At 41.7% G+C, this 12319-nt stretch overlaps 1 protein-coding gene across 1 annotated transcript in view; it reads left to right on the top strand.

The window, feature by feature from the left end:
• Window positions 1-12319, top strand: part of LOC119433227 (tetratricopeptide repeat protein 39B-like) — a 161507-nt gene that overhangs the window by 145662 nt on the left and 3526 nt on the right. Inside the window, 11 exon segments of the mRNA XM_049658898.1 lie at window positions 831-918; window positions 920-931; window positions 1029-1094; window positions 1517-1628; window positions 2315-2382; window positions 2524-2583; window positions 3941-4032; window positions 5372-5533; window positions 7045-7162; window positions 7923-8034; window positions 8125-8242. Coding sequence (XP_049514855.1) covers window positions 831-918; window positions 920-931; window positions 1029-1094; window positions 1517-1628; window positions 2315-2382; window positions 2524-2583; window positions 3941-4032; window positions 5372-5533; window positions 7045-7162; window positions 7923-8034; window positions 8125-8242 — 1008 coding nt within the window.

Genomic DNA, 12319 nt, shown 5'->3' with positions numbered 1-12319 from the left:
GCGGAAAAGCACGCTTGCAGTTTCGTGGCAGGCGGCGCCGATGGCCATTTCGTTTCCGGCCGTTGGCTTTTATGTGCGGCCATTTTTCATGCACGACAAACCTTCGCCGCAGATTTCGCCTCCCGGAATTTTAAACTTCTTTTGCGTTTCCGCATTTTCTTTTTACTTTTTATCATCTTCTCTTTGGCGCCGAGTCGCCGCGTTAGACGCACGTTCTTTGTCAGTATCGCGATTATGCCTCGAAAATGTCGACCGGCGGAAAGATCTGGCATGCAAAGTACCCCTGTAACATAACTATGCCGAAAAGCGATATTATATTCATCGCGTATAATGTGGTCATGCCTTGTTGCTATAACCAAGGATGCAGTGTCGCGGAGTTGCGAGAAAGGATTTTTTGAGCGTGCGCCGATTTTACAGTGGTGTGCTGAAGCATTAAAAGTGTCATCGCTTACTCTACTCGAATAAAAATTACGTTAGCGGGCATTAGTCGCATCATTGGCCCTGCATTGTTTCATGAATGCAGTGACTGTTCACGGCATGCGCTCACTTATGAAATTATACGTTACCCGTTTATTTTGCTTTAGCGTGTTTTGCAAGACACTTTTGTTCGTAACTAGAGAAACAGAATTATCGTGTATGTCGTGTAGCATGTAGCTGTCATGTCACGTGACTGTATTCGTGTCATGCTACGCGCTACATTGTGTGAATGAACTGTTGATTGATTGATGTCGCTGGCTTGCTGGAGTCATAAGTTCTCACTGTGCTGGCAATACACAGAGGCTTTTCGCATGCCTATCATAGGCATTCAAGTGTTTCCCTCTTGCTTGCAGAGAATGTATGCAGATGCTGGCAACAAGAAACTGGGAGAGTTCAAAGGAAAAGGAACACTTTGAAAGCGGTGTTCACTTGGGCGTTGGCTGCATTTAACCTGGTGAGTGTGCCATTTCTCTTTCCTGATGTTCTGGTAATTGCTTTGACGCTAACGCGCTATCATGTTAGCTAATCTGCTTGTCATTGTTCTATTGCAGCTGATCTCCCAACTTCCATCGCGGATCTTGAAGCTCCTGGAATTCATAGGATTCTCCGGAAACAAGGTGGGGCTTCAAAATAGTATAGGCGCGCAGTGATATTATTGTTTTATTTTCGTTTTAGGTATTAAAAACATAGAATAGTTAACTATTTAGGCAGAAAGCTCTAATTGACATTTACCTTTTTGTGTGTGCAGTATCACGTGTTAGGGTAGATGCAATGTTTACAGGGTATTTTGTGTTGCACTCTTAAGTGTTCAGTGGCTACTCCCTACATAAGATTACAATTCTGTCATTTATCATTGCTGTGTATTTCTCTCTATTTTTTTAAATCTCACGCAGACACACATAATATTCTCTGATTGATCTGAAATTAGTTGGCCTTCATTCTCATTTGTGTACATTTAATGGGGGTCGAGCAGATGAAAGTGACAGTGCTGTCCCAATTTCTGAAAGTGAAGCTGACTGTGGGAGATGTTAAATTGCAGGTGCTGGGATTGCGAGAACTAGAAGAAGGCTGCATGATGCAAGACTACCTCCGTGGGCCTCTGTGCAGTATTGTGCTTGTGGCGTATCACACGTTTGTCCTCTACATCCTGGGTAAGCAGCACACCATGTATTTGCGCACATAAGACCTTTCTGCTGAGCAATTGCACATTCTGAAACACCAGCAGTGGAAAAAAAATTGTGTTTGTTGCTTGCAAAATGCATCGCAAGCCAAACTTTTATCTGTGTCCAAAGCGGTCAACTTTGCATTTTGGCAAGTACAACAGGACCCTGGTGACCTGCTTCAATTGTTGTGTGCATATTTCCGGCTGATGTGTAGCATTTTTCCTGCTCTGGTGTAAAGACAATATATGCTTATTCTTTTCTGGTGATATGCTTTCTCATCTTTTACACAAACTTTTTCCTGTGGTTCTTCTGCTGTGCAGTCGAACTGTCAATAGCGAACACAGATGTAACAAATTATTGGATTTAACGAAGTACTAATCTAAAATATTTGTCGCCAATATCAGCCTGTAACGAAATATACTTTTAGCAAATATTGGATATAATGAACTTATTTTCGTGCAGGGTGCTATTTAATTTGATGAGGTTCATTTGTGTTGACCTGCTTGACTTGACCTGCTTGACATGTCAAATCTTATCTACATTCACCAAGTGCAATGCATATTTTGCACTTTCTCATGTGGGTTGTACTTAAGCCCTGCCGAAAGCAAGTTTTTATTTAAGAATGCATTTTGTCTTACATCCGAGACTTACTTTTTACTTATTATTTTCTTTAGGACTTGGCGACGGAGATTTAGAACTTTCGGAAAGGCTAGTGAAAGGCCTTCTAAGTAAATATCCAAAGGTAAGCTGACAAGAGCTCATTGTTGTTGAGCTGGTGCAGTTCTTTCAGTAATGCCGCGAGATTTCACTCTTGGGCAAAGTTTCAGTTCTCATGCGCTGCTGTTGCACTAATTATTTCTTTGGGCCTTTGTTATATTTGCAGGGTGTGCTCAGTTTGTTTTTCAATGCAAGGATGCATCAGGTCAAGGGCCAGATAGAAAATGTAAGTTGTTCACTCCTTGTTGATACTGTGCACCTCAGCGAAGACATTAAATGACCCTTGAAGAATTTCAAGAGTGAATAATTAAGAACAATGGAGTTCAGCTAATGAGCTTTTTCTTCTCAGCAGTGGGCTGCTTTCTCTGGAAAACAAAGGTTGTTCAACAATCACTGATTAATCTGTTAAGTACACATTATATGCTTATTGTATTTTTTAATGCATTACTTTAGTGCAGTTATTGCAAAATCGAAATGGAAGTCGGTCAAGTGCTCAGGGCATACTCATTTGCAAAGAATCCCGACATTAGGACCAGTTTTGAGATATCTCTTATTAAACTTGTGCACAAAATTCGATTCGGTGTTCCTTGTATCATTTTTCTACAAAGCCTATTGAAGTGTCATCCCATACCCACACTTTAACAACTTCCAACTAACCCCCATACACTCTCTTGAGTAGCTGACTATAGGAAACACCTATCTCAACCTGCTGTACTTGATCGAATTTGTTAAACAGGGAGGGGAGGGCGGTCATTCCGTAAGTATCCACCTAGTGGACTGTCCCTTTCTGCCACCGCTGATTGGCTGGAGCTGCACCAGTGAGAAGGAAACTGGTTGTGGGCGCCTGTTTCCTTCTCATTGGTACACAAGTCCAGGTAATCAGCCCTTTGGCATCAGCTAAAATGGACATGTCCCTAGGTGAACATTAACAAAATACCCCCCCACTTCTTTTTTGAGGCATGCTATCATGCTGCCGATGGAACTTTAGACTGACGGCTGTCAACAAGCGCTACGCCCAGCATTTAAAAGAATGAAGTGTTTTCGTTTTAATGTTGAGTGACAAAGCCATGTGGAATACCAATACGTTTTGGGACAGATAATGGGGGACAGCATCTCAGGAGTGGTGTTATTTCCAGGACTGCTACTGAGCATGGATGCGTTGAGCATCTACCAGCATCAATTCTGCAATTGCAACTCATGTGCTAAAGCCACTACATAGAAAAGCATTGAGTAAAGTTCAGATAATAAATGAACTTATTTGCCTTTATCTCATTATTTCTGATACCTGCTGGCACAAACAATTTATTGCCAAGAAATTAACCTCATTGTCGCTACTGGACAAAAATTCTTAGAATCTACATAGAAACCGGTATGTATTTGAATGTCATGCACTGCTTATGAGGATGTAGAGTGTTCGCTGACTAAGTTATGTTCGGGCTCTTGTTGCAACATTAGCACTGTATTTAGGAAATGTGCAGAAATATGGGCTGATCACAGAAAGGCTTGGCACATTTGCTTTAGCAGATATGCTGTCTGTGAATGGCTGATATTAACATAATTTAAACTGCTCTCTTTCTTTTAAGGCAATAAACCAGTATTACGAAGCAATTGAGGCGCAGAATGAGTGGATTCCTTTCCATTATATTTGCTACTGGGAACTACTTTGGTGCCATTGGTAAGTGCTTGCACTTCCCTTCCTCATCTCTTTACGCTACGGGCAGCTAAACTTTTCACAAGAATCTCATTTTTGTGAATGGTCTTTGATAATTTGAACCTGCATGTAAGTCATGCTGCCACAGAAATGAAATTGGTCGTCCCAACCATCTCTCAAAATTTACTGCCCATGAACTATTCTAAAATTTCAACACTGAATGAAATTATGAAAAATTGAGCTTATGAAGAAGTCCTTTACAGGATTGGTTCCAAAGAAATATATGCGTGAAGATACATACAAGAAAGTTGTACCATGCCCTTTAGGCACTTTTCAGGACGTTGTAATTGTGTTCCTCCTAATATTTCTCCAAGAAGAAGCACTTCAATGAAAAGTTATGTCATTTTATGGGCGCAATTACAAATTATATGGTAATCTTAGTACAGTAATTTTACTAATGGACGTGTGCCTTTTGGTCTATTCTGAGTTAATACTATATCAGACTTTAGCTGACTGTAGCTAAACACAAGCTGTGTCTCCATCAAACAATCATAGTTTGTATCGTTGGGACAAAATGCTGGAATACACATGTTAATCAACAAACATTGCAATTGTGATCATAAATATCGCTAGAGATTTGTTTGTTTAGCAATTCCATAACTGTATCATGTAACCTCTGACACCTGTGTTCTATATGGCAAAATGAGGTAGGCTGAGGTTCTTGATTTCGGTAAGGGTACATCTCACATTTTTTGTGTCATGGTGTATATCACAGCGAAGCTGTTAGCCTCTAGTTGGTCGGGATTTTTCGTGTCCACATGCGCGGTGCTCACACAATAATGTGCACCAATCCTGGAGACAGTGCAAAGAAGCGGGAAGTGCTGCTTCTCCAAGAGGATCACATGGTGTCATCAGGTGACATCATCACTTGATGAAGGCGTCATCACGTGACGTCATGTTTCACGCGATGACTTCATCAGATTACGTCATCAGGCGATATCGTCACGTGACGATGCCGTTATTCTCATATATTTGAATTACAATCCGAAGCTATCATGTGTGCAGCTTGTGTGTAAGTCGTACTTCACAAATTTTCTGATGCAATTTACTGTGAGAAATTCAATTAGTTCAATAACACACCTGTGCTTGGCGGAGGGCCTAGAGGAATGAGCATGCATGCTGCACTTCTGCACACGTGCGTGCGCGCGTGATGTACATCACCTGTGGTGTTGGTGCTTGTCTAACTTGGGCAGCAGCTTTGGTGTACATCCACTTTCACACGGTGGAATGGAGGCGGATTTTTTGTGTACCAGCATACCTGCAGTTACTTTAACAGTGCCTTTTCAAACGAAAATATAAACAGCTTTAGGTGCGACTGGGACCGAGCCATTGAGACTGCCGACATCCTGCGCAAGGGCTGCCGGTGGTCAAAGGCCACCTATGTCTACATCCAGGCTTCCTGCCTCTATGCTAAGTACAGGGACGGCAGCACTGAGTTCATGGAAGAGATTGTTAACCTCCTCAGGTAAGTCCTTTGCCGAATCTGTGCTGAATACCACAAATAAACTTACTTCGAATGAAAACATGACCTCATAGAGTGCATGCACATTTGTGTGTTCTTGTGTTACATATCAGATGCACTTTCTTCAGAACATACATAATTTTTAGAAATTGCCTGTGGCAAATAGCACAATTGTAGTCCTTGAGATGGATTTCTTGAAGAGGTTGACATTACTTGCACGAGAAATCAGAACACATAATTAACTAATTAGCAATTGATTAATAGTTAACATTTACCTAATGTATTTATGGCCCATATTGCAACTTATGAATTGCAGTCATATGGATGGCACCGGTTGGCCCCGGTATCGAGATATGCGGTGTCAGACCTGTGGTAAAAATGCACTCTTGTACCACTTACTTTTTTTTGTGCCGTTTCATTGCAATTATTGCAGTGCATTTCTCCAAACTTGTGTCAATCTGTTAATTTGTTCCGAGTTTATAGGCCTTGGAAACCCACCGGCTACAATTTATAAATTGCAATATGTGTCACAAAGAAATTAAACAAGAACTTGATGAGTGTAATTTTGTTAATTAGTTGATTGTACATTTTGATTTGTTGTGCAAGTAATGCCAGCTTCTTCAAGTAATCAAACTGAAGGACCTTAATTATGCTATCTGCAACAGACAATTCTTTATAATTCTGTGGTATAACACACACACATACCAGGCCTCCTGTGTACTATGCGATTGTCTTTTCAAGCCCTTCATATTATCTTCTCCTTCAGAGGACAGTCTGGAGCAGGGCTGCAATTTGGGTACTGCAGTTGCACACGTCAGGGCCAAGTAAAATTTAAAAAAGTGTTTGACATATGACGTAGGGAGGAGAGAATTAATGGTAATTGACATAGTTGACACCTGTTACTTGGTTAATCAGACTCCTCACTTAATTTGAATGCACTGAAACCTTCGGGTGAGAAATCACACACTGATATGGAAGGAAAACTTGTTTAGTTCAAATGCAAAAGCATGCCACTTCGGTTAATTCGAACCCAACAGGTGCAGCAGTTGCTGAAGTCTCGAAAATGCAATAAATTCTGCAGATGGCGCTACTGCTTTTGTATCTTTTGAGGGTTTTGTCAGAGCCGAAGACGTTGTCGAGGTTTGTGGGCCACTCACCGATGATGGCACTGTGAGCAATGTGACATTCCTACGCTGAGGCAGCGTTTAAACTTGTCTGTGCTGTTCACCACATTCTGGTTGAGCCGCGCTTCACGAGAAAGAAGCAAAGAGACATTACAGACTACTTAAAGTCATAAAAAATTTTGTCATCCGCTCATTTTGCTGCCGTTTGTTAGTTCGCCCTTTGTGATAATTCGACCAAATCTTGAGGACTCGCAAAGGTTGAATTTACGGATGTCGACTGCATTACAATGACAGCTGTCGTCTGTACATCATCCAGCATTCACTGCGCTTATTTTTTAGTGTAAAATAAAGCATCTGGCACGCTGACATTGCTTTGATTTCTTCCTACAGGCAAGTTCCTGGGCTCAAGCAGAAAATTGCTGGCAAATCCATTCCCATCGAGAAGTTTGTGGTGAAAAAATCTCAAAAGTTCTTCGACAATGGCCAGCGGCTCACTCTGCCTGTTGTGGTAAGTTGACATTTTAGGAACATTCTCTGCAGCAGGTTATGTGCTAGAGGAAAATTAACATTAGTGTACATGTGTAAATGTTGCTGGCAAATATAACGAATATCGGATATAACGAAGGTACTTTTGTGGTACGTGCGACTTCATTATGAGGTTTTACTGTAATGATTTAGCGACATGTGCTGTCTAGCTGTCCACCGCAATCTCCTCCTCCACTCACCTGTTTTCCTTCTGCATTCATCACATGCCCTCTCCCCTAATTCTTCACTAAATGCTGGCATAAATTTGTGCGTCACGATGTGTACGAGGCACAAAGTAAAAACGAGAAGCAGACAAGAAGGAAAGGTGCCAATCTGTACAATGCCAACATTTTGCATTGCACGTCATTGAAGTGTATTCTTTGCTCATTACCTGTAGCTGGAAAAAAGGTGCAATACACTCAATGCTGCGCTTAATTAGGAGCATAACATTTTGCTCGCATTACATCGCTTGATTCCGATAAAAATGCCAGCATTTACATTCTGCGCATAGTTTTAAAAAGCACAAATTTATGATGGCATAGGCATTTCTTTTCGTCATGCTTCAGGCAATTCTGCTGAAATAGTGACAAACGAACTTTAACTTCTTGCTTTACATCTGGTGTTTTAGTAATAACTGCTAATTGCATTCAGTGCCAATTGTACTGCAGTGATTGCGTGAGTTAAACAAAAGACGTTTTCAAACAAACAAACAAACAAACGAGAGAGTTCTGTTTGCTTTTCAGGAAATTATGTACATGTGGAACAGCTTCCCCATGATTGGGCGCAATGAGAAGCTTCTGCTCCAGATCTTGGGACTTGTTGAAAACGCTCTGCCCGAGGTTTCCAGGGAAAAAGGTCAGGCTACAAAGCATAGCTCTTATGCATGCTAGTTGAAACTTAAAAGTGCTGAGTCTGAGTTAGACGTTCATCTGGTGCGCTTTGCAGAAATGGATGAAAGGTATGTCGACGACTACTGCCTTGCAATGCTGCTCAAGGGCGTATGCATGCGCTACATGGGCCACCCGCTGCAATCTGAGGAATGCTTCCTGGAAGTTTTCAAGTAGTAAGTATGACTTTTTCTGGCTGTCAATTAGGCGCTTAATGCTCGAACCTCAATATAACAAACAGGGATACTATAATAAATTATTGAACATAACGAAGAAAATCTAGAATATGTCTCACGGACAGCAGTGTGCAACAAATATTTGCTTATAACGGATATCAGATATAACGAAGCTATTTTGCATCAGATACAACTTTGTTGACTCAAGGTTCAACTGTACTCCTATAATAAAGAATGCAGTGCAGTCGTATAACACCATTTGCAATAATATTATTGTAAGCTGTTATGATGGGAATTGTTATAAATAATGATCACCAGTTATTGCAGTGAGTATCGGCTACAGCGTCACATGTTGAAGGTGTTTAGAATGAGCGTTGATATATTTATGCATGCCTGTAGTAACTAGATTTTCGAAGTTCTTTGTCATCGCCTATGTGAATTGCACCATATTCAGTATACCACAAGCAAGCTTCACTGCACGACACAATGCTGCAAGACAAATGGTGTCTTATGACTCGATATATCTCTTAAAGTCAAGGCACTTTTTGTTTCTGTAATTTTTCACTGTTCCTTCATTTTTATTCTCCTCGCAATTTCGGGTATGATTTTCTTTGCCAAGAAGCTTCACGAACAGAAATGATAGACTATGTACTCAAATTCCTTACGCCTAACATGATAGTATATGTGGTGGGGTAGCTTCGCTTAGCATTACAGACAATATAATATTTTAGAACAAAGGCATAGCTACTTATGTATTTGTGAACTTGGCATTCAATGCTCATGAGATTACAGCATGCGCCAAAGCTGTGGTATATAATTTGTCCTATTTCCTTGGCATGAAGAGAACTTGTGCATAAAACTTTTCTTGACAAACATTCAGCTGAGTGACAGCCCTCGCCCATGCTGGATGGAACCTGCAAGTAGAATGGCTTAACGAATGGCAACACCTTACCATCTGCCCCAACTGTGAGACCCTGTGATGAGCTGCAAATGTGCACCAGATGCTATCGACTTGTCCAAATGCAAGATGCATCCCGGGGCTTTTTCTTAGTACTGGTCTCTGATGTGAACGGCCCACTGACTTCAGCATGTGGATTCAAGGGGATTCACATTACAAGACCCTAGTGAAGTTCCTTCATGATATTAGTTGCCTTCTATTATGCTCTTGAGAGGAAGCTTTAGCTCGAGCCCAACTCCGATGCAGCCTATATGCATAAATGCCTTTTTCTGAGATAGCCCCCTGTACCGATTTTAATGAAAATTATTTGCATTTGAGAAAGAAAGCTAAATTATAGTGACTGCTGGAAGCAGAATTTTGATTTAGGGTCTGAATATTTTTACAACAATTGCTAAAAATTTGTAAATTTGAAAGAAATAGAAGCACAAAGTTTACAAATTGTAACCCTGCACCAAGAACAGATACAGCAGTTTTGTAAACTGCATCCATTAGAACATCTAAAGCGGACAAATTTCATATATCAATTTGCAGGGTGCGACATAAGTACCTACTGTCACAAGGCTTATGCCTAATATTTTAGTTGAGAACAAAAGAAAGCTCAGTAAATATTTTGTAGGGCATTCACCCAATATATATGAAATGCGGCACAAAACATTTTATTCAATGTCTCCACTCTTGGGCTTCATCACGGCCTTTAAACATTGCTGTGCTTCAGTCGCGACCTGCACAGTATCCCCAGGGAAATTTTTCTCCACGCTTGCTTCAGCTATGATTTGAGGGCCGCGTTCTGGTGTACTGATGGGCGCGGGCCTCTTTTTCAAGAATAGCCGGCACACAGAAGTCCACTGGGTTTGGGTTAGGGTAGTTCGCCACCCACTCTTCAGCTGGAATGAAGTCAGGCGTGAGAGCGTGACACCACTGACGTGGTGTTGATTTGCTCTTCTTGTTTTGCTGGGCTGCCGTCCTGCTGCGAAGCCCAAGACTAATCGTTGAAGTGAGACTGGGACCAGAGCAAGTGAATGAGGCTCTAGAGTGTCTTTAAGGTATGTGTCAGTGTCGACATTTGCACCCCTTGTCACAAAAACAAGAGGGAACACATCCAGAGGCGGTTACCCGATCTTGAACCATAACAGTTCACGCCACATGGAAGTTCTGAAAACTGCCCAACTGGCTGCATCAGCAAGTGCTGACGTCACAGCAAGCACAGGACAGTTCCGAGTGTTGTTACAGGCCTCTACTATGAAAATGTCATCATCTGTGAAGACCTGTGGCACGCCAACAGGGGGGGGGGGGGGGGGGGGTTCGGGTGTTGTAACCCACCCCTGAGCTCGAGTTAACCTCCCCCCCCCCCCCCTCCACGCGTCCAGCCCCACCAGTCCTATGTGTACCTTCAGTGCTCTGTTCACGTTGTCATTATAATGTAGGAGGTGGCTTGAGGTCAAATGTTCCTGATTAACAAAAACACTCTATCACTGTCTTGTATTTATTCATTCACTCTTAAATTACTTTGAGTAAAACGCTGAAGAAATAAACATCGTCATCATCCTTGGCGTCATTATATTATTATAATTATTAGGCATTTTATTTGCTGTTGGATTACTCTGGCTAAAGCAAGGAAATTGCGTATTATGCAAAGTGCTTGCTTACAAAGTGCTTGCAAAGTGCTTGTTACCTCGGAAGGAGAGTGTCCGGCCTCGCTCAGTAATGAGAGATTGTGGGTCGATGTGATCTAGGGCGTGCCAAAAAATAAACAAAGCTGAAGCGTGGTCGAAATAGAGATGAAAGACAAGAAATATTTGAACAAGCGATACGGAAAAATGTTAAAAAATTAGAGGTACAATTATAAAAAAAAGTGTTTGGTAGTTACAATTCTGCAAAAGTCCGACTAACATATTATAGTGGTGCAATTGAGCCATTTATAATACATAAGTTTTATGCTTGAGATGTACTATTAGGTGCAATTTACATAATTGTGATTTCACTTTTCATTGATGAATTACAGAGTTGTAAACGTGATAGCTTCGTTTCCTGAAAATTTGTGATTTTCGACAATGTTTATTAAAAATATTGAACAGCCTAAGTAAAGAATCCATTTTCTACGGTCACTAGATTTTAACATTTCTTTTAAATGCAACAAACATCAAGTATGGTACTGTGGTTGCCAAAAAAAAGACTATTTCCAATTTCCCATGTATTTAAAATAGATAGGCGCCCGCAAGCTAAAGCTTCTCTTATTGAAGTGGATTTTGTGCTAGAATACGCGGACGAAGAAGGCGGGGTGGTACAGGACACACGAAGCGCTACTTACAACTAATTTATTTCGAAACAGAACATGCGCTAATATACAGGAAATAGTACGGTATGCGCACTATCCTCCAGGTAAGCAATTTATTTGTTGGAAAGCTAGAGGAAAGGCCTGCTCACATAATCGTCACCTCTCTTATCGCCATGGCTTCGATGATTTCCCTAGTGCATTTTTCCTTGCTCCTGCCTACAATTGAACATGCGATTAAATTCGGCTTGCAAGGGCAATCCTTGCAGTGAATGGCAAGATGACTGTTGTTTTTTCTTTGAACTTTATAGTGGTGCTCTCTCATACGTTGATTAAGGCACCGTCCTGTTTGAGCAACGCAGAGAGAGAGAGAGACAAAACTTTATTTTGATGACGCACGGAGAAGCGTCGATCTCCGTGGTGGGTGGAGCCTTCAGTCCAGGGCCCCAGCGGCGGTGGCAGCACTTTCGGCTCTGGCGATAAGCTTTCGCTGATCCTCCAGTGCCGAGCTGGTCAGCACCATCTCCCACTGCTCGTGCAACTTTTCCCACAGGAGAGTGGGATCTGATAGATCACAGCCTGTTTGCATTGGACATGTTTGTCTTTGTGTTTTGTAGTGCATCCTGAGGGCTTCTCTTTGCAGGGATCTGTCATCTTGCACCAGGGTGAAAGTTTCATGGGCCCCGAAAACAGCACTTTCACTCCGGCTCGTTGCCCGACCCCTTTCAGATCGTGTAATAGCCAATCAATATAAAGCATAAGGTGGTTGTTTCGTCCTATATTGATCAGCTGCTGCACTATCTCAAAAGGGTAAGGCAACGAGCCGGTCTAAAAGTGCTGTTTTCTG

Source organism: Dermacentor silvarum, chromosome 11 (assembly GCF_013339745.2).
Source record: "Dermacentor silvarum isolate Dsil-2018 chromosome 11, BIME_Dsil_1.4, whole genome shotgun sequence".
Classification (NCBI taxonomy): Eukaryota; Metazoa; Arthropoda; class Arachnida; order Ixodida; family Ixodidae; genus Dermacentor; species Dermacentor silvarum.
Note: the sequence above shows the minus strand (reverse complement) of the source record. Positions and strands in the feature narration are given on the sequence as shown.